Source organism: Vespa velutina, chromosome 1 (assembly GCF_912470025.1).
Source record: "Vespa velutina chromosome 1, iVesVel2.1, whole genome shotgun sequence".
Taxonomy (NCBI): domain Eukaryota; kingdom Metazoa; phylum Arthropoda; class Insecta; order Hymenoptera; family Vespidae; genus Vespa; species Vespa velutina.
Window position 1 is genome coordinate 3,769,705 of NC_062188.1, and position 24,803 is coordinate 3,794,507.

The 24,803-nt window shown below is 28.3% G+C and overlaps 1 protein-coding gene across 8 annotated transcripts in view; it reads left to right on the plus strand.

Moving 5' to 3' along the window:
- Nucleotides 1–1,186: 1,186 nt before the first annotated feature.
- The window catches only part of LOC124949644 (QRFP-like peptide receptor), a 41,932-nt gene continuing 18,315 nt past the window's right edge, over nt 1,187–24,803 (plus strand). For all 8 annotated transcript variants that reach the window (XM_047495115.1, XM_047495106.1, XM_047495134.1 and 5 more), the window contains exons 1-3: nt 1,187–1,630; nt 2,562–2,692; nt 22,769–22,890. In XM_047495115.1, the coding sequence (XP_047351071.1) occupies nt 1,495–1,630; nt 2,562–2,692; nt 22,769–22,890 (389 nt within the window). In that variant the 5' untranslated portion in view covers nt 1,187–1,494. The remainder of the gene's footprint in view (nt 1,631–2,561; nt 2,693–22,768; nt 22,891–24,803) is intronic.

Genomic DNA, 24,803 nt, shown 5'->3' on the forward strand with positions numbered 1-24,803 from the left:
GAAAGTAATTATTTATATATGTACAAGCGATAGAATTTTTACGATGTAAATACAAGAGAGAGATAAAGTGAGAGAGAGACAGAAAGAGACAGAGAGAGAGAGAGAGAGAGAGAGAGAGAGAGAGATTAAAGCCATTCTCAACATAGTAGCATTCTCGAGAAACCTAATCTCACTTTGATATCAAATGAAATAACATTATCGACTACTTTGTAATGTGAAATTCTCGCTTGGTTTTGTTTGAATTTGGTTTGTTCTATTATGTTTTAGAATCGTGTTATAGAGAACAATGTTTCACGTTCGAGGAACAATAGTCGTATTTTAAGGAATAACTTGGAGAGTTTACGAATTGATTTACCCTATTGAATCTAAGAGAATCGTGAATGCATATAGTACTCATTTGAATGAACAAATCATTACAAACCATAATGTGAGAAACGTGACGCCAAAGTTGCGTCGAATTAAAGCCGAAATCTCTCATTGATGTTCTGTACTCTGTTTTCTTGTTTCAAGTACGGTCACGTTTCTATTATCACGGTTTTTTGTATTTATGCTTTTCGTATTCTTTTTTCTTTTTAACTTGCGTCTTCTTTTTTTTTTTCTTTTTTCTTTTTTCTTTTTCATTTTTTTTTTTTTCCTTTTACCCTTTTTCATTCTTACTTCAAGAATGTCGCGACCAGAGAAAGTAGTTATACTCGATGGGCGAGTCGTCTCGTCATTACTTTTTCCTTTTTTTTTTATTTTTTTTTTTTTATTTTCTTTCTTCTTTCGACTCTAACGTGATGTAATTTTCAAGTCATATACATGTATACACAAATACGTGTACATGTGTATTCTTGAAGTTTCATTTCAGTTTAGTTACGAAAAAATTAATTTTTTATACACACTCGATGTACTCAGTATATGTTACACTTAGTATAATATAGTTATTTTAATATATATATATATATATGTAAGTTGTAACACGTTTTATATTATAATTTATAATTATAATGTAAATTTTGCGTTAATATAAATCAAACTTGTAATAGAAGTTTCATATTATGATTTAACTTGTAATACAAGTTTCATTTAATAATTTGAAATAAGTGTTACTTGTATAGTATAAGTACCACGTTGTATAAATTTTTTTTCCGTGAAAAAATAACATCATAGAAAATTAATCCATAATAAATATTCTTTATCATAGAGATATTTTTTAATCTAATAATTGAAAATGCATCGGTGCGTGTCGTGAATCGTGGATTAAAATATTATTTCTTTTTTTTTTTTTTTTGTTTTTAAATACAAATATAGAAGAATTTTCTATAAGATACATTATAACGATCGTACATTAAATGAAACGATGTCGAAACAACGAGAAAAACTTTTTGTTCGGTGATTTTGATCTTTGTGTTTAAATAATCGGGAATGTTAGACAAGAAAATAGAAAACAATTATTTCGTTGGTTGATCTAATTTATTTCCGAAGTGTCGCGAATAGTGAAAATTAATCGCAATGACGTTTAATGTGACAAATGGTACGGTCAAGTTTCCCGATTATGATTGGAATGAGTCCTTCAACAAATTCAGATGGAAGGAACTGGCTCCTGTTCTCGTTGTCTATTCGTCAACCTTTTTCCTTGGATTAATAGGTGAGTGTTAATTAAAATCAAATTATTAGCAAATCCCATTGGAAATTTCAATTAAAATATTCATTACTTCGGAGATTAAGATTAAATAAAAAAGTAATTTTGTATCTCCTATTATTAGAGGAACAAGGGATAAAAGAAGAGGAAAAAGAAAAAGAAAAAGAAAAAGAAAAAGATAATAAATTATGTGTGAAGAGAGAAAAATTTTAATATAATTTTCAATCTTACAAATTTTCCAAATGTAAGATAAACTTTCTTGAACTAATTAACGACAAATCATATAAGTCGAGTACATTCTCGTTCTATCATAATTAATGAGAAAATTTATAATAAATTAATAAGAACGAAGATAAGAAAAACTTCGTTTATTCATTTTCATTTAATAAATATTGAATTTCGTTCGAAACGTATATATATATATATATATCATAGTTATTAGATAATTTCGTTTAATCAGATTTTAAATAAAGTCTCGATAAGTACCGTTAATTAAGATTAATCATACAAATGATTAAATACCATTATCAAAGTTAATTTTTTGATGATAAAATTATTAAGACCATAAATAATTATTATATCCCAACGATATATATATATATATATATATATATATATATATATATATATTATTACGTGAATTTCATAGTAAATGAGACGTTGACAATGAACTTCGGTATTTCGTACACGTTGTTTCAATAACGTTTCTATGCTATATCATTATTTCCATTGAGCTTGCTACAACGTCGAAGTAATAGCATTGGTAGTAACAATAACTTTAATGATTTAAATGTGAGATATTAAACTTGCCATTTCATATTAATTCATATTCGCCAAGATAAATTTCTCTTGTAAATATTAATGAAACAGACTCTCGTATAATAATATTTAAAGCTCATAATCGGCAATAAAATTATTTTGATTTTCTTTTTTCCAGGAAATGTGGTCATTATTGCCTCAACCCTTTGTCCAAGACTAAGACCATTACCTGCAACCCCTACAAATGTTTTTCTCGGTGGTTTGGCTACGGCTGATCTATTATTGATCATCTTCTGTATACCTGTGAAGGTAATCTTAAGATAATATAATATTGTATTTTCGTTTATAAAATCATTTCTTTATAAAGAAAAAAAACAAAAATAAATAATAGGATTATTTTTATTTTATAATTCTTAATGATCTACACAGAAAAGAGAGAGAGACTGGAAGATTACTTAATAATCAATATATTGTTAATAAAGTTTTAATTTTCAAAAGATTTTCGTTCACGATCTAATTTCGCAGGTAAGTACCATTTACCTAGCATGAGAATTCCCGTGAATGTTTGACACTTGACACCATGAGTACGTTATTAAATTTGACAGGACGCACTGGTGCGATCCGATGCCAAAGGACGTTGTTATGAGTTTTAATTATACTGAAAGATCACCTCACGTGAGTTGGTACTTTTCGTGAAAATATTAAATCTCTAAATTTCATACGTAAACGGGTTTAAACAAAGAGAAATTTTTTTGAACTTTTCCTCCATTTAAAAATATACAAATTCATTTTAAACGATCCACCGTATTTTTAACGAATGAAATAATTAATGAATGAAATAATTTCTTTTTCTTTTTTTTTTTTTTTTTTTTTTTTTTTTTTTTAATTACTAAGTATTGTTTAGACATTTAAAGTCACGAATGAAAATAAAATCGAATTCTGTCAAGTTATAAAAAGTTACTTATACATCGAAGAATCGATTTTATTTGTAATACCTATGAATTATTTCGTTTTTGTCGACGTTACATCTCTTGGCAATTTCGTAATATTTTTTTTCTTTTTCCATGTAAATTCCTTTATCCGTGTATCTGCTTCAGTATTGTGACTTTTTTCAGTTCAAATTTTTTTTATGCTCACATCTGAGTTCCGATGAAATAGCAATTCTGTATCTTTTGATAGGATATAGTTCTTCTTCGTTGAACATGTTTAATGAAGTTGAATGAAGTTAGTCGAAGAAAGTGTTAACTTCATGATATGTACAAAAAACACATTTTTTTTGTACACACAAACACACACATTTATATATATATATATATATATATATATAAACTAATGAATATACGTATGTACCTATGTATATATGTATGTATGGATATATATTTGTGGATATATATTATACATATGCACGAGGATAATTTAAAAAAATTTGTGACTATTTTTGTTTTCTATATGTTTATATATGTATTTTTAAAGTGAACATTACATCTTGAAAAAAAGAAGTTGCATAAATTGCCTTGAAATATGGGACAAGTGTATACATAGGGTGTCTCGAGAGAAATGACAAATTTTGGAATATAAATATTTGTAAGAAAATAATATAGGATGATAAATTTATTTATGAAATTTAATATCAGATAATATGCCATTTGAAATCTAAATATTTCAAATTTATTTCTTGAATATGATATTTAGCAAGTGAGCTACATCCTTCGAATAACAAATACATTCCTGCAATCTCATAGTGATTTTCTCTTCTGATCTATTGACGTGTGATATTTTTTTTTTTTTTTTTTTTTATTTACATGAATGCATCTTAATAGCAAGATGGATCGCAGTCACGCACTTGTTACGACCTAAGAACAGAAAGACAAATTCCGAGAGGAAATCATCAACATTCTTGTTGAAATGTTAAACCATACAAAATGTCACTAAGAGATTGCAGGAAATATTTACGCTGAGATATACCTTTAAGAAATAAATTTGAAATATGTTTATTTTTATTGAATAAATTAATACGAATAAATTTAGATATTATAAAATATAATTTTGTTTTCTTTTCAAACATTTCTAATTTCAACAATTCAATCAATTTTCCTGAGACATTCTATATATTTATGTATTTACGTTTACTTTACATTGTAGATCATAATGTACGTGACATTTTTTCAAAAAGATTTTTTCTTTTAGTTTCTTTCAATCTTATAAAGATTTTCGTTTAACGAAGAAAACGTCATACGTTTTTTTATTTTATTGCCATTCTTGTCAGTCGTGGAACAATCTTCTTCTACTTCTACTTCTTCTTCTTCTTTGTCGACTTGTGTACAACGTTAAACTTTTAAAGTAACGTGAAATATTTGCGAAAGAAGGTTGAAAGAATGGTTATTCGTTTAAGAAGATAGGAATAAGAATGAGGAAAAGAATAAGAAGAAAAATAAAAAGGAAAGGAAAAAAAGAAAAAAAAAAAGAGAACATGAGAGAACGTGATTTGGCATTATTTCGAAGGTAATCTTTGTTATTCGATAATAAATATGTTAATTTAAATAGATATTTATCGTAATAAGCAGTCAATTAAGGATGTCTTATCGTTTCTCATTATTCTGAGGTTTAAGGATTATCGTTTAAATCTTTTCGACGGAACGGAGATTTTGAAATAAGTCAATTCGATGCTTCTATTATTATTTTCTTTTTTTTTTTCTCGAGTAAGTACTTAGAGGGTGTTAAGAACGTAGACAAGACAGTGAATTACGTTTCCGTAAAAGGGGTGTCTTTTGATTTATGTAAAGGAAGCGAAGGAACTTATACATCAACCGTTCTCATGGATCTCTCTCTCTCTCTCTCTCTCTCTCTTTCTCTCTCTCTCTCTCTCTCTCTCTCTTTCTCTGTTCCTATCTAATACCCTCTCTATTCCGTTCCGCATCACCATTTCATATCGCATTAGCTTTCGACAATTCCGCTGTAAATCCTTTGCCGAGGCAACTTGAATTTTCTCATTTCGTGTTCTTCATTGAATGAAATTATCAAAGGCTTGAATCGCATGATTTTAGAACGAATAGAAAGAAGGTTAAGGAGAGCTTCATTGAATGGTACGATATCATTGATAGATCCTCAATATATTTCGATTAACTTATCTATCATTTGTGAATGAAAATTTTAACCCCGTTTTAAAGACATATTAATAGATAAGTTGTTTCCAATGGAAAATATCGATTGATATTTTCTTTTTTCTTTTTCTTTTTTTATACTTTTTGCACATATCCTTGACAATTTGATAACCGAGTATCCTTGAAAGTGTTATAAACGGATTCTATACGAGGCGTCATATCTTTTCAGCTGAAAATATATATATATATATATAATTTTTTTTTGTTTTTTTTCGTAGATGAAAAAAACCACTTGTAAATATTATTTCTTTTCTTTTTTTTTCCTTCTTCTTTTTTTCTTTTTTTTGTCGTTCGATATCGCACATCAATTACAATGGAACATTGTCGACAGAATGAAAAAAAAAAAAAAAGAAAAATTTCATCTTGTCCAATGAATATTTCGTATTAATATTATTACGAAGAGATATTAAAGAGAGAAAATTATGAAAATATTGAATCAAAAGTCGAAGAAAACGGGATGTCTCTTTTGAGGATCATTAATTCATCCCTCGAAGGCATCGTACGTTACATTGCGGTGGTGACGGAATTTCAATTATTCGCCTCTCCCTTCGTATGTCTCTTCTTGTATTTCTCATTGACAGAGTTATAAACCGTGTAACGCGATCTCTCCCTCCCTCTTCTCTCCTTTCCTTCTCTTTTTCTTTCTCTTTCTCAAAAAAAAAAAAAAAAAAAAAAAAAAAAAAAAAAAAAAAAAAAAAAAGATTTCCTATATTTAAAATTAGATCATGTCAGAAATATATACCATTGCATATTCGTTCTCTCTAATATCTATTATTATTATTATTATTATTATTATTATTATTATTATTTGTTTTAAAGATATCTTCGTATGTTATTTTTTCTTGTCTTTTTTTTCTTTTTTTTTTCGTTTTTCTTGACGAAACGTATATAACAAAATATTAGGGGAAAAGAATGTCATATATAAAAGGTTAGAATTTGAGCACCACTGTTCACGTAAGCGATCCTTCGCGTTATGTTTTATTGAATGATTGGCCGTACACTTTGTTAGTCGACGAATCATCGAGAAACTCGTACGATGCGAAATGTGTCGTTTGGTGTTGAACGATAAGTAATTCCGTCAGTGGTAAAAGAGTAATGCTCGTTAATGTAATTTTCTTCAATTGCGACCATATTTATTGATTCAATTAATTTTCATCCATGTTTCTAATAATGTTTGCCTTTACTTTTCTTTTCCTATCACTCTTTCTCTCTCTTTTTCTCTCTATCTCTCTCTCATTTTCTCTCTCTCTCTCTCTCTCTGTCTCTCTATTTTTTTCTCTGCTAATGTCTTTATTACTATATCATTCTCTGACTCTATCTTCGTTTAAATTTTCGCTTTCTTTTTCTTTCTTTTTTCTTTTTTTTTGTTTTTCATTGATAGGTTTTATACAAAATAGTATACATTCTATTTTGTTGAATATCTCATCCAACATATTTGAAAGTCCAATTTACTTTTCTTTTTTTTTCTTTTTTTCTTTTTTTCTTTTTTTTTCTTTTTTTTCTTCCCATCAATGCTCTTTGCCTTCTTATAGAACTGCATTTTGTAGAGCTTTCCTTAAACGAAATCCTCACGTTTCTCATTTCGTATAAATCAAATTTATTATTTTTTAATTAGACTTTGAGAAAAGTGGATCGTCACTACTATCATAACAAATGATATTGCAATTTCATTTAAACTTACATTAACCAAGATACACATATAAAGATATTTTTAAATCTTCCTTGTAAATTGCTCGTAAGTAAAAAGTTCACATTAAATGATAAACAAATTAATTTCTAACTTTTTTCATTTCTTCCTTCTTCTTTTCTTTTCTTTTCTTTTCTTTTCCTTTTCTTTTTTTTTCAAATAATAGAGTTACATCATTTTATCGTAATAATTTAATTTGTAATTCACAATTTAGAAACCACGAATCACGAACTTATAGAAGACAAATTACAGAATACGAAACATAATCACGTAGTAGGAGAAAGAGCAAAGACTGTGGGAAAAGCATTTTAAATAGATTTTCCAAAAGTTTACGTCATGAAATAGTTCCAGGAGTTCTATTATAAAATATCATTATAGACTTTATGAATGTCACATGAAATTATGTAATGGTATGCGTTTTGTCAATGAGTTTCTACTTTAAGTTGCTCTTGTATGTCTAACTGGGTGGGTATATTTGAGAGAGAGAGAGAGAGAGAGAGAGAGAGAGAGAGAGAGAGAGAGAGAGAGAGTAGATCTATAGATCTCGTATACAACATTTGAATCAAATGTCACGTACATACATGGATATATATATATATATATATACATATATATATATATATATATATATATATATATATATATATATATATATATATAGATAGATTTGATTAAAAGTATTGCGATAGTACATAGCACGCGCTATATGGTACATTCAACGTCTAATTGGATAATCTCGTTAAGATTAATCAATGATCTTCGCGATAGCTCGCATTCCCATGGTTTGACTATCTTCCGTTTCACTCACACGTACATATTCTCAATTGATTTTCGAACTAATTGTGAAATTCCGAATTGCATTGTCAAACAATTACCAATTTCGTACGTATGTATATGATATTTGAGGTTTAATCGCATATAAAATTTCTCATTTCCTTCGATACACACATTTGGTGCGTTGATATATCGAAATTGTTTTCCCATTTTCCGCTTGCTTTTCCTAATAGAAACGTAATTACGTTTTGCTTCATATTATGTATTAAGTTAACATAGATCATGTTTCTTCTACCTGTTGCATCTCCCTTTCGATAGATATACGGAATTGAATTAATTCGTCGAGAACGAATTTGTCATTATATTTGTTTATTTTTTTATTATTATTTCATCGGCTTTATTTTCGAAAAGTCAAATGATTTTTCTTTTCCTTCGTTTTTTCTTTTTTTTTTTTTTTTCATCATAAATTTTCTCCCTAAAATCTCATAATCAATAAAAGAAATTTATTGTTCCTCCCGTTCGTAACAAGTTCATAGATATTAAATTAGCTCGCAGAACTAAACGAAGAATATTTTCTTTTCCTTCTTCGATTAAGCGATATCACGATATTCATTTTATTAAATTTTATCCCTCGACGTCCCAACGAGACTTTATTTCTTAATTAATATTATCAATGGAGATTGGTTGCGAAAAAATTAATCTCAAGATTCGAATAAAACTCAAAAGTCGTTTTGAATCGTTACGAATGCGAAAACGTTTACGGGGTGACATATTTGAAAGGTAATCTTTTTTTTTCTTTTTTCTTCCCTTCCCCTCCTCCTCCCATCTCCCCTTCCCCCTCTTGTAGATACACTTTTTATCCTCTTCGTTGTATCACGCTGATATGAAAAGGGGAGTTTTTCATTGTACTTTCTTCGTCAGATAGAAATTCCTCCTTCTATGGGATAAGTCATAGTGTGATGGCTTACTTTTCTTTAAAAAAATAAAAAAAAAAAAAGAAAAAAAAAATTCTATTTCATTGTAAACCTAATCGATGTCCATTGGAGAAAAATATATTTGCAGATATAGATAAATGTGATATTAGTCATCTATAGTCGTGTGATCTTTCTTAAAATAAAATAAAAGATAAAAAGTGAAAAAAGAAAAACAGGATAAAAGAAAATTGCCTTCACCATGCGTAATATTATCATCTGATCCGAATTAATCATAGTGAGATGGCGCATGATTCAGAGGGTGTCACGAGTAAAGTAAAAAAAAAAAAAAAAAAAAAAAAAAAAAAAAAAAAAATAAATTTAAGGATGATGAGAAGAAAATTTAATCTCTATAATATAATATCGATGCAACTGTATTCGAATTATTTTTTTTTATTATTTTTTGTTAGAATGTCAGCAAATTGTAATTTTAATAATAAGAGGATTTACGTCATTAAAAAAAAAAAAAAAAAAAGAAAAAAAAAAGAGAAAAAAAACCAAGAGAGAAATAAGAAAGAATTGTAGGATGCTCGGTTAATATGCGAATAAACTTTTTCCATCGACGATTTGAAAAATGACTTTGGCTAAGTGACAAATATTTGAGAAACGAGTCTCTTATCGTTTTATTTTTATTTTTTTTTATTTTTTTTTTTTGTTTTTTGTTTTTTTTTCTCATTAAACGTAGAAACAGAATGACGTATACATAAAAATCTTAAATAAACATATCAATAAGTTGTATAATTTACGTCATTGTAGAAATATGCTAATGTATTAGACGATATTATCCATTAATGAATATGAATTATAACGTGCTCGACGTGTTTATTACAATTAATGATTAACTGCGCGAATCTGCATTGAAAAAAAAAACAAAAGAAAAAGTAATTTTTCATTCTTTATATATACATTTATATATATATATATATATATATATATATATATATATATATATATATATATATATATATATATGTACCTGAATAACAAACATATATATATATATTTTTCTTTTTTTTTTTCAATTGCAAATGATCTATACAAAAATATAAAAAATATTATAGATATCGATGAAAAAGAAACTAATGTTTCCTTCATAATTTGATAAGGTCAGGAGTAAAAAAAAAAAATAAATAAATAAATAAAAAAAAGGAGGAAACTTTTTTACATGAACTCTGTGTAACTTATTCAAAGTCGTGGAAATTTTTCTGATTAAATTTTCTTGTTACATCAACCAGTCGCAAGATATTTGCTCGAACATCTATTGATGGGAACCTTGTATATACATATATGTACTTACGTATATCTCTATTCATTGTAAAAAGAGACGAGCCGATTTGAAGTGGCTCTTGAAGCATCGCAAAACAGGATATGCACTTTTTCCTTTCGTTCCTTGATAATCCTAAGTACGTGTCGCTCACTATATTGACAAATCGATTGAGCTTTTCGCTTTAAGTGAATATAATCATTATTGTGATGGTTGCTTTTATGTACGTATGATATTAAAAATCGATTTTTTTTCTCTTTTCCTTTTTGCTTTTTTATATCCTTTTCTTAATCATACCTTTTTACAAAATATCTTCCCAATATTTACGACAATGATTAATTTTGCTATGTCATCTTTTTTATTTATTTACTCTTTTTTTCTTTTTTGAGTTTTTTATTCGCGAATATGTATTTTGAATTTGGCCAAATATGGTTCGATTTATTTTCATTTCGAAAAATTCGACTCGTTTTGTCCCTTCTCTCTCTCTCTCTCTCTCTCTCTCTTCTTTTCTTTTTCTTACTTAATTAAATACATAAAATTATATGGACATTCTGAAAGGTATTATATATTCATACTTGAAGACAGTGACGAATTGAAAAATTTCCTTCGATCTATCGCAAAGATTTGCGTGATAATAAAACGAGGAAAAAATGTATAAAAGAATAAAAGGGTAATCTGCGGAAGATCGATCGCATCTGAAAATGACCTACATCTTTAACCTGAATAACAAAATTTTTCTCGGATTTTATGATACGAAGAATCCCTTTTTATGATCGAAGATCCGATATCCCTTTGCTCTCACTTCTCTTTTACATTCGATAGGACATTCCATTGAAAAGAGTATCCAATTTTTTTAAGTATAATAATATCTAGTTCATGTAAACAAATCCTACTTTATTTCTTTTTTTTTTCTCGTCGCTCAAAGAAAAGTTCAATTAATCGAATAATACACCAACATACATATGTTTTATAATATCTGATAATTCATTTCTACGCTTTCTTTTTCCATTTTTCTCTGTTATCGATATTTAAATAAATTTTATTCATTTCAAAAACGAGTCGTATATCGATATAATATAATGATAATAATCGAATGTAGTTATTTGTGATAGAAATTAATAGTAATAAACTCGGTGAAATAATAATGCCAATCAATATTTTCATCAAATATCGTATCTCTTTATTTTTATGTTAATGTCATAAAAATTCTTTGTGAATATCGATACGAATCTTGTTATGATTTTATTTGTTAAATTTGATAATACAAACGGTGAATGACTTTTCAATCGAATTTCAAAGCTATCGACCGAAAATATTCATGTGGAAGATTTAAAAATAGAATTAAAAAAAAAAGAAAACAAGAAAAAAAAACAAAAGCAAAAGAGATCTTTGAAGAAAAAAAAAATATATATATATATATATATACACACACACGCACACATACTTATTTTTGAAAAAAACATTAATCTCTTGACATTTATCGAATTGAAAGAAATTTTTCGAAGAAGAAAAAGAATGAACGCCATTAATTCAGAACGATCAGAAAATTCATGTCAACGACTAAAAATATCACTTATACAATATCTTTGTCTTCGGAAAACATTTCTTGGAACTTTTCCAGTTCGAATATTCGTTCATTCGAGTGTTCGAATCGTGACGAACACAATAACAAATCTTTCACCATATAATTTCACTAAGTATTCTGAATAATTTATTGTCTTTATCTCACTTTAGTTTGAAATATTATCAAATTACTCAGCGAAAATTAGTCCTTATTAGTATTTGATAAGAATCGTAGAAAGTTCTTCATTTTCAAAGTTACAAGAATTTAAATCACTTTCGAAGAATCTTTGCATTCATTGGCAAAGATCTTCGGAAGAAGATGAAAAATATAAAAATAGAGAAAGAGAGAGAGAGAGAGAGAGAGAGAGAGAGAGAGAGAGAGAGAGAGAGCGAGGACAATTTTATGATTTCCTCCAATAAGATGTTTTATTTTTTTCTCTATTTATCTTTGTCCCTCTCTCTCTCTCTCTCTCTCTCTCTCTCTCTCTCTCTTTCTTTAGAAATATAAATTGACGTGATAATCTATTCATCGCTGTCTTTAAGTTACTTCGGATACTTGTTAGAATGATTGATTTCCACATTAATGATGAGTTAGTATAAAAGATAGAAGAGATGGTGGTAAACAGGAGCGAGAAGACAATCAAACTTTCCTAGAGTCAAGCATCTCATGCATATGAAGCTCATTGGAAAAGCTTCTATATTATTCAAAGGAATCCCATCTGTCGAATCTTTCAGGTTTCCCTTTAAGAGTAACGCTTACGAAAAATATCTTTAAGAAGTTCATATGTTATTAGTTGACCTATCGAAACTCATTGTTAGTTCTACGAATGATTGATTTTTCGTTTCAAAAATAAAAACACATTTTTTTTAGCTATTGGTCAAGAAAAAACAGCGAATAAAAAAGCTATTACATGAGGGATTTATGTACATATACATATGTATGTATATATATATATATATATATATATATATATATATATATATATATATATAGATATAGATATATATGTAAAGTACACAGAATGAATCGGATGTTGCATGCATAAGGAGGTACATCTTGCTGTGACAGTTTCGTCATCATTTTTAATATCCCATCGTGTTCTCCTCCGTCCATTTTATCCTCTCTTTTTCTGACATTCACAATCAAATCTCTTGCGGTTTGTTGAATATAAATTGCTTATCATGAAATTTCTATTTTATTAATGAAATTCATACGTCAATATATGTACGTGAAACAATATGTTCATCGAGTTTCGTATGTTCGGCATGTTTAAGTTACTTTTTCTCATAATTATTGAATTATAGAACGAGAGAGAGAGAGAGAGAGAGAGAGAGAGAGAGAGAGAGAGAGAGAGAGAGAGAGAGAGAGAGAGAGAGAAAAGAAGAAAATATAATTTTCTATCCATTTATCCGTTATTGAATACATCAAAAATTCTCGGAACTTGATAGAAAAAAAAATATATTTTAGAGTATGATAAATGTTTGATCAAATCCTTGATATTAACTATATTTTAAACCAACGAATCGTAAATTGTTTACATTAGATCGATCGATAAAATAACATCGTAAACATTTTTTATAAAAATATTTATAAGATAAGTTATAAAAGTATCGAAAATATATTCCGACATTGTTATCAATATTTTATATTCCAATAAATAATAATAACTTTTATTTGAAAATTCAATAAACGAATATTTACTAGTCGATTTAATACTAACATTTTTTTTCCTTTCTCTCTAAAGCTTCTTTTTTTTTCTTGTTTATTTCTTTACTTACTTCTTTCTTTCTTGTTTTTTTTTTCTTTTCCTTTTCTTTTCTTTTCTTTTTTTCTTTTTTTTTTTTTTTTCTTTTTCATTAGATCAATAAATATTTATAAAACATACCGATGACATTGATCTTCTTAAAAATTCTTTTATACATTTTTAAAAGTACAAAATATAAGAAAAAAATTCATACATATCAATCACGTTATACGTGAAATTTTTGAAATTGTATCATAATATATACGTAGATATAATTTTATTATAATAATTAATGATTGTTATTTTGTTTAAAGAATGTACATTCTAAGACAATCCTTGACATATTTTTGCTTCCTATGTGTATACATAAGAAGTAGTTCTCAGCTACTGTGTTGTACGTATGTATTGTGTGTACGTGTTCTACACACGACATGTATTGCTCTTTATAGACATCATTTACAAGTTGGAGGGGAAGATCGATGGACGTTGACGATCCGAGCGAAACACGAGAGAAAGATAGATAGAGAGAGAGAGAGAGAGAGAGAGAGAGAGAGAGAGAGAGAGAGAGAGAAAGTACGAGTAGGAAGTTCGTGCATAAGTGCACCTGCTGCCATTTTTCCGTGCAATCGCTTCGAGTACTTTCAGGAGACGTTGCTGATACGTGATCTCCTTAAAATTATTCAAACCCATCTCTATCCTTCTATCTTTTTCTCTTCCAACACTTTTCAATCTGTAAATCGTGCGTCCCTTTTTCTTATTCTTATATTTTGTTTCTCTCTGTTGCGATTTTTTTTCTTTTGATGATTTCTTTTTACATTTCTTTCTTTTTTTTTTTTTTTTTTGTTCTTTTTCCTTCATATCTTCGATCTTCATTCATCGCTATATGCGTTTGAGATCACGAGAATCATCTCTCTTCTCTTTCTCTTTCTTTCTCTTTCTCTCTTTTTTTCTTCGCACTTTTCGATCTATCGCGCATACGCTGTGTTCTTTAATTTAACGTCTTGTTTATGTTTTCACGTTTTCGCTTTTATTCATTTAAAATTCTTTTTTTTTCTCTTTTCTTTTTTTTTTAAGAGATGTGTTCACTTCTAAAATTGTTATAAAAAGTGTTAGACTCGATCGTAATTTTACGAGTACTTTTTCTCGCATCCTAGGCAATTTGTCACCTTTTCAGTCGATATACGCGTTCGATGGTACGTGACTTGTGCGTCATTCTCTCGAGAGAAAGAAAGAGAGAGAGAGAAAGAAAATCAAGCAAAAATTTTAGATTCTTCGATCTACGGAGAGAGGTAAAATTTATATCGAGTATCGGTTAACATCCTGATCGATCGTTATACGTTTTTCTCGTGTAGTCGACAATTTATTAGGCGAACACGTCGCCTCGAGCATCTGTCGCGTTAGCGAACGGCTATTCTTCTCAGTGAATCATGTTTATGCGTTTATCTTCCATTCTCTTCATTTTGCGTCTTATAAGTCTATTTATAAGTTTACAATTCGATTTTTATTAAAAATTACAATTTTGAAAGAGATTAATCATTCGAAAATCAGAGATTCATTTTTTATCGATAAGTATTTAGGATTAATATGGGATATAGGATTAAATAAAAACGTATTAATTAATTAATTATTATTAAGTCAATTAAAATTTTAATCGTTAATTTATACAAATCGATGTATTAATTAAAAAAAGAAAAGATTTTTAATTAAGATCGATAATTAAATATTTTTATTTTAATCTCATTAAATATTATTCGACGCAAGTTTATATACATATATATATATATATATATATATATATATATATATATATATATATATTTGTAAATTTTTTATAAAAGCTAAGAGGATGAAGAAATAAATATAATATAATATATACATGTATACTTTATAGATTAAGCTATAAACTACCTTTTAAGTGCACTTAAGAAAAGATCGACAAGTTTGATTTTAATATATGCTGAAGTAACATTAATATTCTATGAGAAGAACTTTGAAGTTGACATACCGACGAGACATGTCTTCTCCGATTATTTTAATTAATAATAAAATAACGTTTTAATCAATAATCAAATAACGTAATCATGCTCTGTGTATTGTTAAATTAATTAACGATCGAATTTAATTCTTTATCTCCATCTTTCTCTCTCTCTCTCTCTCTCTCTCTTTCTCTCTCTCTCTGTCTCTCTTTCTCTATAAAAAAATAAATTCGTTGATTGTTACAATTAGTCTCCAATTAAGAAGTAAATTCACATAATCAAAAGGACGTTGTGTCTATATATACACCTGTAATTAGACGTTTAGTCAGTGAAGTAGCAATTTGTGTGTTACTAACTAAACAAGCAAAGTCTTCGTGCAATACCAATTACGAGAAGATTGTACGCGTGCTCCTTGAAAAACATTTTCTGAAAGAGAAGAAAAAATACAAAAAAAAAAAAAAAGAAAAAAAAAGAAAGAGAAAAAAGAAAGAAAGGAAAAAGAACATTCAACCCTCCGTTAAGAAGGCTTCTTTATTTCGATTATTTTTTTATTTCTTTTTTTTTTAATTCTCTTTTTTTTTCTCTCTCTCTCTCTCTCTCTTCAATTTTTTTTTCTTTTATCAAAGCCGATTATATAGAAAATTTTGGAATAATTTCTTTTTTTTTTTAAGTTAAAATTGAACGAAGAAATGGCAGAAATTTTCGAACGAATAAATATTTCACGTGACTCGTTTTAAGTATTTATTTGATGTCGATGAGATTACGCGTGATGAATGTTTCATTCATAAAATATAGAGCAAAATGTAAATTAGCCTTGAGGCAAAAAGAAGGTGCGGCTCTTGTCACAGGTAAGATAATTTTATTGTCGTTTGGTACATGGTCACCGACGCTACCATAATGTCACTCGTTGTAAAAAATAATAACCGACGTTAACGAGTAGTCTATGTCAGCTTGTGTATCCATACGAGCTTTGTAACATTCGTATCTCGAAAATGAACATGCACTTCTTCTTTTCTCTCTTTCTCTCTCTCTCTCTCTCTCTCTCTCCCTCTCTCTCTTTCTCTTAAAACATTTTTGCAATTTCGAAAGAGTTTTTATTGTCGAAGTCGACAGCTATGTACTATTCATTTTCGTATATTTACTTTTCTTTATAAGGATATTTAAATTAAATTTGCTAGATGTAAAGACGAAGATATATATATATATATATATATATATATGTTTAATATATTATATGATATATAAATATAAATATATATATATATATATAAATAATACAAAAAAAAATATATATATTTTGATATCCTATATGAAAATAGTTATTTTTATTTTATTTTATAAAACATTTATCGCCTTGTTTGTATCGATCTATAAAAATGTTGTTTTATAAGACACTTGTGAGATTTATCTTCCGTCATAGAAATTCGTTGGTATGGACGGTACACATGTTGCACAATAGTGGAAAAATCTGTCTTTGGTTCAATGCATCTCGTGGAATTCGTATTCGTAGCAATTTTTCCTAAACTACCTCGTGATCTTTTTGGTCGAAGGAACGTGAATGGCTTTTTTCGTCCTTCTACATCATTTAATCCTAGAAATATAATCAAACGAAAAGAAGAAGTTGATTGCCCGTGAACGATTTCTCCGTTCGACGTGCAAAGTTAAAGAAATATTCTGATTAGATTTTTTTTTTTCTAATGCAAAAGGAAGAAAAGAAAAAAAAATGGGAAAGAAAAAGAACACCCCTAAAGATCCTTTTAATATATATATATATATATACTTAATAATTATATTCGTTATATAGATCTTTATGAAATATTGTTGAAAACGTCTGGTCCATGATAATCATGTCTTCTTACGATATTTCGCAAATTATCCGATTGAAGTGGTCATAAATTAAATTCGCAATGTATGCACAAAGGAGTGTATAAACGTCGAGTACAAGAAGTGCAAGATCATAAATTACGCTTCTGGATCACTCGGATAACGTTATACGACCTTTATTGAACTATGATAAATCTCTTTAAGATCATCGTTAACTTTTTATGCGATATCAGCTATATGATATAGAAAAATTAGTTTTTTGTTGAATAAAGAAGAATGAGAAGGTACAGAATGAATGAGAGAGAGAGAGAGAGAGAGAGAGAGAGAGAGAGAGAGAGATCATTTTTCGTTACAATTTTTAATCGTTTCTTTTAAATTCTTATTTTTAGATGTTTTCTATTTTTCCTTTTTTCTTTTTTTTTTACTTTCTCTTTTTCTCTTTTTTTTTTTTTTTTTTTTTTTTTTTTTTTTTTTTTTTTTTAATTATTTTTAAAGCCTTGAACGTGCGATATTGAATTTTCCAAGTTAATCCGATAAAACTCTTCCCGTTCGACCAGTCGTATCATTGTAAATACAAACTCGTTATCATGCGTGAGTGTGTGTGTGTGTGTGTGTATGTGTATCGTAATGCAGTTCCATTATCTTCGAGCTTTTATCATAAATTTATGGTCGATGAGCGTACGCGTTAAACCATATCGGTTATTAATTTTCTTCGAGTGATAATTAGACGAACAACGAACGATAAATCGTTTCATGAATTGCACAGCGTTTAAATATTATTAACTGTATAATGATCGAAATGAAAAGAACTTCATGATCGATTTATGTGTGTGTGTGTGTGTGTGTGTGAGAGAGAGAGAGAGAGAGAGAGAGAGCTTTCGTGAATCGTTTCGCAAGCTTTCTCGTACAGTTAGAGGCAATATAAGCTCTCGAAGCATTGCCGACCGACGAAAACAAGCTTCTATTTGCCCGCGCGCGCCAAGTATGCTCTCATAAATTCTCATCGAGTGAGCATTAACCCGCTGCCTGTAGCAGCTTTTGCCTCGTGGTTGAGACATAATTTCATTTGAGCTCGTATTCGACTACGTATGTGCGATATCGCCTTGTCGAACGCGTTTCCGACTAAATGCTTTTGAAGTCTCAAACTTTTGCTTTTAAATAATCCTCTCTACTTTCCCCCCATTCCCCCTATCCTGCCTTATCCCAAACAAGGGAGAGAATATTTCACGGTGAATCGTTATGCGAAAGTTCGCAATTATTCTTTTTTCCTTTTCATTTCTGTCTTCTTTTTTTCTTTCTTTCGTTTCTTTTTTTTTTTTTTTTTTTTTTTTTTTTTGGAATAATTCCTTTACAACGATTTTAATTTCGATATATTATTATTTACAATTTCTTGTTCGTTTGTATTTCTTTATTTTATTTGTTTTTTATTTTCTTATTTTTCTTTTTTCTTTATCGGTTTTCTCGCTTTCTTTTTTTCTTTTTCTTTTTTTCATAAAGCGATTTACACGAATGATTCATCGGTTAAAACGACTCAAGACAATTGAGGACTGTATGAATGTTTTTGATTTTTCTTTTCTTTTCTTTTCTTTTTTTCTTTTTCTTTTTTTTTTTTTTATAACAATAATCTCTATAATAATTGTAATCTTTTGTCATATTGTTCAATTTTACTACGACGCAATATTTTTTTTTTTTTTTATTTTTCTTACCTCTTTTACAGTAATTTTTATATGAACTGGTAATTAGAAAAATAATCCGAGTCATCTGTGATATTTAAAAGGCATACGTATTTTGTCTTCGTACGGTATTTCGAAAATTTTTAATTAACATACATTAAAAGAATTCAATGTATTAAATGTAAACGTAATTTTTTTTCAATTTGTAATTATAAAAAAAACGCTTTTTATATTATTTAAATTAATGATGTCGAAATATGTTAAAAAATAAATGTACATACGATTTACATTGTTTTCATTATTACCGATTCGTATATTATCGAATGAAAGATCCTTTTTATTGAAAAAACTCGTTGTCAAATTAAGTGCTATATTTATTGATTTGTAAATAATTGATTTATCAATTGAACTAGTTGGGAATTCGAGTGATAATTTAAAGCGTACGTTTGCATACTACTCCTCTCTCTCTCTCTCTCTCTCTCTCTCTCTGTCTCTCTCTCTCTTTCTCATTCTCTCTCTTCGTCTTTCTCTAAAATCGCAAGTGTAATTATAGGAATAGTTGCTGAGTTGTTCTCTCTGTGTGTGTGTATATGTGTGTGTGTGTGTGTGTGTGTGTGTGTGTGTGTGTATGTGTGTGTTGAGTTTCAGTGATAATACTTTTCTTCAAGAAAATGAAAATTGCATCGTAGGTTCTGAGAAGATACTGTCTTCTTCTTTTATCAGTCTTTTTATTACATTTTCAGTATAATTTTGCAAATATTATAATAAAGTAAAATTGAACGAGATCAAAAAGACATTTTATAAAACGTCATATATCATTTTCATTATTATAATTGTAAATTATGTAATTATAATCTTTAAATGTTTATATGAAGTGAAGAGAAAAGAGTAATCATCGGACAAATTTAATTAGGTTGTAATTTAAGAAAATAGCAATTAAACTTTTAATAGTTATAGTTATAGTTATTTCAAGAGATATTTCGATTTAAATTGCATTTTTAATATAGAAGCAAACCAAAGTCAAGTACTGCGTACAATCGGCATACCTAGCGTAGATATATACATACATATACGTACATATGTATAATATATACGTGTTATATTAAGCATACATTTTTTGAATCGAATGCAATATTATATCAATGTAGCGACGATTTATAATATTTGTTATGACATAAAGGGAACATATGTGTGTATATGTGTGTGTGTGTGTGTATATATATGTGTATGTACAATATGTATATATATGTGTATATATACGGTGTGAATTTTTTTAAATGGAAACCCCTCAATAACTACAAAACAATGTATTTTTAAAAAGAAGTTCTAAACAAAATTCTTTTTTTCTCACTAAAATGATTGTATTTCGTTATTATTATTATTATTATTTGTTTTTTTTTTTTTTTTTTTTTTTTTTTTTTTAATGAAAGACTAATTTTTTCGATGGCATTTTATTTAATGCAAAAAGAAAAAATAAACAACAAACAATGGTTTTTTAACAGATTTTTGTATACAGTCTTTATATTTTATAATAAAATATAGAATGGGAGACGACAGGATAAGACTGGATTGGATGGAACAGGACAGGACATGGATGAGACGAAACGGAACAGAACGGAATGGGAACAGAAAAGAACAGGAAGACAAAGAAGTTTCTATTTTATTTGTTTTTTTTTTTTTTTTTTTTTTTTTTTTTTTTTATAACAGATACTATTTGGTCCTATTTGATCCTATTGGATTCTATTAGATCTTATTCAATCCTACTTTATCTTTTCCAATTTTATTCGTCCTTTTCCCATTTCTTTCTCCTGTTATAACCAGTTCTGTCTTTTTTTGTTCTGTCCTGACACGTTCGACCCTTTCCTGTCCCTTTCCATGCCATCGTGTCCTGTCCATTTCTTATCTTATATTTTCAAGTATGCCATAACATTTTGCTTTGAATATAATGATAAATGTTGTAGAAAATAATGGCTCTAAGAGAAAATCTTCAATCAGACAAAAGTTGCTGGTTTATTTTTTTTTTCTTTCTTTTTTTGATAGAATTAATCGCCATTAGGAAAAATTATAGGTATTCTATTTAAAAACAAGAAAGAAAAAAAAAACAATATTAAAGAAAATTTTTATCGAATTTTTTTCTCGAAATACTTATTTAGGTGTCTCGATTTAAAAGAATCTTGGTGCGTATATGTATCAATATTTATGTTACGTGTAAAATGATGAGAAAAAAGAGAGAGAGAGAGAGAGAGAGAGAGAGAAAATAATGTTATCTATATAAGAAAGAAAAGTTATGTAAGCACGTGACAAAAAACGCACATGAGAATACGCGTTTAAGTATATTCTCGCGTAACATCCCATGTTTTTTCTCGGTAATACGATGTAAATGTCTTCTGTAAATGGCTTTACAGTTTCGATTTCAAAACCGATTCGATGCATTCGAGAATAAGCCGATTTAATTTACATTTAACTCGACTATTTCGCGCATTAATTAACTTTAAACGAGCAAGGATTTCTCCATTTGGAATTTTCGACAATTCTTTTTAATTTCAGATCGACGATACTTCCTTCTCTTTCTTTTCGTATTTTTTTTTTCTTTTTTCTTTTTTTTGCGTTTTTTTTTAATTATATACAATTAGCATAATTATATTTTATTAAGTATAAAACTTATATTCAAAGGGACGTATGAAAATAGTCGTGTATAAAAATTAAATCGGAATAAAAATTAAATACGTAGATTATAGAACCGTGTATGCTTCGAAATAAAAACGTTATATTTGTTGAGTATCATCATGCGCAAATTAAATCATTTTTATAGCGTACAATTCTTCTTTTTCTTTTTTTGTTTTTTTTTTTTCTTTTTTTTTTCCTCTTCTGACCTTCTTATTCTTCTTCTTTTTTTTTTCTTTTTTGTTTCTTAGAAAAGGTATTTATTTACAGGCGCGGTCTAATCCCATAGCTAATCTCATTTACAGCCTCCTACGGTAATCTCGTAGTACGTTTATTCGATAAGAAAGACAACGACAATAGCCAGATATTTTCTATCCTTTCGTTAAATTCATACAAAGTTTCATGAAATATGAATGATCAAAGAAATTTTTCATAATTAAATATAATTAATATACAATCTCGGGTATACGGATACTCGAACGTAATTCAAAGGTGTTATGTTATATAGTTGTATATATTATAATTATAGTATTCGTTAAAAGATATCATTATATACCATCGAAGTTTATAGAACGAAGATTTAAACGATGAACCTTTATACCCAGTTTACAAATCAAGATTAGGTGTCATACTGTCCTCATTAGTGAGTTCCAAGAAATATATCCTTAACGACTTTCATAATTTACCTTTTATCTTCGTGAAAATACAACTTGATTAAACGTATTTAATTCGAGCTGTCTTACCTTTCTTAACGTTAAATAAAGACTAAATTTGACCTAAGAGGGGTAAGGGGTAGCCTATTTCATGTTTCATCTCTTTTTTTCCCTCTCTCTCTCTCTCTCTCTCTCTCTCTCTCTCTCTCTCTCTTTCTTTATTTTCATTCATTTCATTTTACTCTTCGGTCGCTTCCCTTTTTACAGCATTTCGTCGAAGAAATTTCTCTTTCTCTCTCTCTCTCTCCTTCTCTTTTTTTCAAGGATCTGTCTCTAATTTAATTAATTTAAAGTTAGAAATGATGAAATCATTGAATCCATCGTACAAATTGTTCATGAAATAATCCAACTAACTTCAATAACGTTTCAGATCGCAAAGCTCTTCTCATATACATGGACAATGGGTCTCTTCCTATGTAAATCTGTCCATTACATGCAAAGTGTTTCGGCCATTTGCTCCGTCGTCACACTCACAGCCATGTCGATTGAAAGGTAAGACGTAAGATTGAGACGTTAATTTCTTAAATCTTTTGTATAATTCACGATATATAAATATTTACTTATTGTTAATTGTTTATGAATATATAAATAATATGATATAAGTAATAAAGTATAGGTAAGAGTTATTAGTTCAATATAGAAACAATTATAAGGTAATATTTTTCATGTTTACGTTAACGTATTAAATATTTTAATTAAAAATTATTAAATATTTCAATAAAATTAATTGTCAAATAGTTTTATTAAAAATTAAATAATTTAATGTTTATCATTAATACAATGTAAGAACGAACGTTAAGATTTTGAACGTGAAAGTTGATAACATACATTATTTCGATGATCTCTAATAAAAAAAATATTATTTCAATATATTCTTTTAAAATTCAAAGAAGCTGCAAAAAAACTTCACATTTATTTTCAAATCAAGAACATTCTTCTCTCGTCTTTGTCAAATAAAATTCATGCAATTTTCTTGGAAAATTTACTCGAAGAAGATATCCCTTCCATTATCTATCTTTCTCTCTTTTTAGTCTCTTCAGTTCTCTCTTTTTTTTTTTTTTTTTTTACTTCGAAATAAAGTGTCTTTGATTTAGTACCGACGTTTACGTTTTTCCCATACGTTTCATATATTGGAATTCTTTTTAGAAAAATATTTCCATTTTCTCCTTTAACACTGTTCGCAGAAGAAATAACGTGGTTTTTTGTCAAAAGCTTTCATCGTACATCCTTTCTCCATTAGCATAATACTGTATCAATAAAACTACAAAACATTGCCAATGACATTTATAGAAATATGATACGCTTAATATAAGAAGAAAGAAAAAACCAAAAAAAAAAAAAACAAAAAGTTATTTCGTTATACGAAACGAACAAAATAATGATTATTACATTCTTCAATTAGGATCGACGATATTTTTCCCTCTTCTTCCTTTTTCTTTCATTTCTCTCTCTCTCTCTTTTTTTCTTCTTCATTCGAATTTCACTCGAATATAGAAATAACAAATTATTTGATTCTTATAGAAACGATTCGTTCGATCGTAAAATTGTTAGCTCTATTGTAATATTGTAATATTGTAATTGATAAACGTTCTTGTTCAAGCGCTTACTATAATAAATCCCTTCACCGTCGTTACGATACAATTATGATAAAAAGTGAAGATAAATAAAAGAGAAAAAGAAAAACAAAAAAAAAAAAAAAAGAAAAAAGAAATAAAAACAGGTAAAAACAAAACCGTAGATGTGCCACGGACATGTGTTTGATATATCATCGAGGGAATGGAATAAATAACAATATAAAGATTATCATCCCCTCATTGCTGTCCGCGATAATTTTCCTTTCTTTCTTTTCCTTTTTCTTTTTCCTTCATTCTTCTTCTTTTTCTCTCCTCTTTCTGCCCTTTCTAAATTCGAATTAAATTCTCGAAAATCGACAAGAAATTTTCTTATCGCAGAAATACGAGTCGAACGATTCATTTGTCCTTTTTATATCGTGGAAAATGTGGCCGACTGATTGGCGGATGTCGAGGTCACGATGAAAACCCGTGTGGTAGAGCAATTTATATTCATGCTAGCGTATTCGGTTGATAGTCGAGAGTTAAAGATGGGATGGGGGAGGGGGAGGAGGTTTGACGTGATGAGTGTGACAAGGGAAGGGATGGGGAGGGACAAGGGCTGGCGGGGAGGAAAATATCGGCTCGCGACGAAGATCACAGTCCGAAAATCAGAGAGGAACTGAACTTTTTTCGTATCTCGCCCTTTTTTTTTCCCTTCTCTTCTTTTCTTTTCTTTTTTTTTTTTTTTTTTTGCTTCCTTTTTTCTTTTCTTCCTTTTTTTTTCTCCTTTCTTCTTTTTTCCCTTTTTGAACGTTTTAAATGAAAAGAGAGAGAGAGAGAGAGAGAGAGACA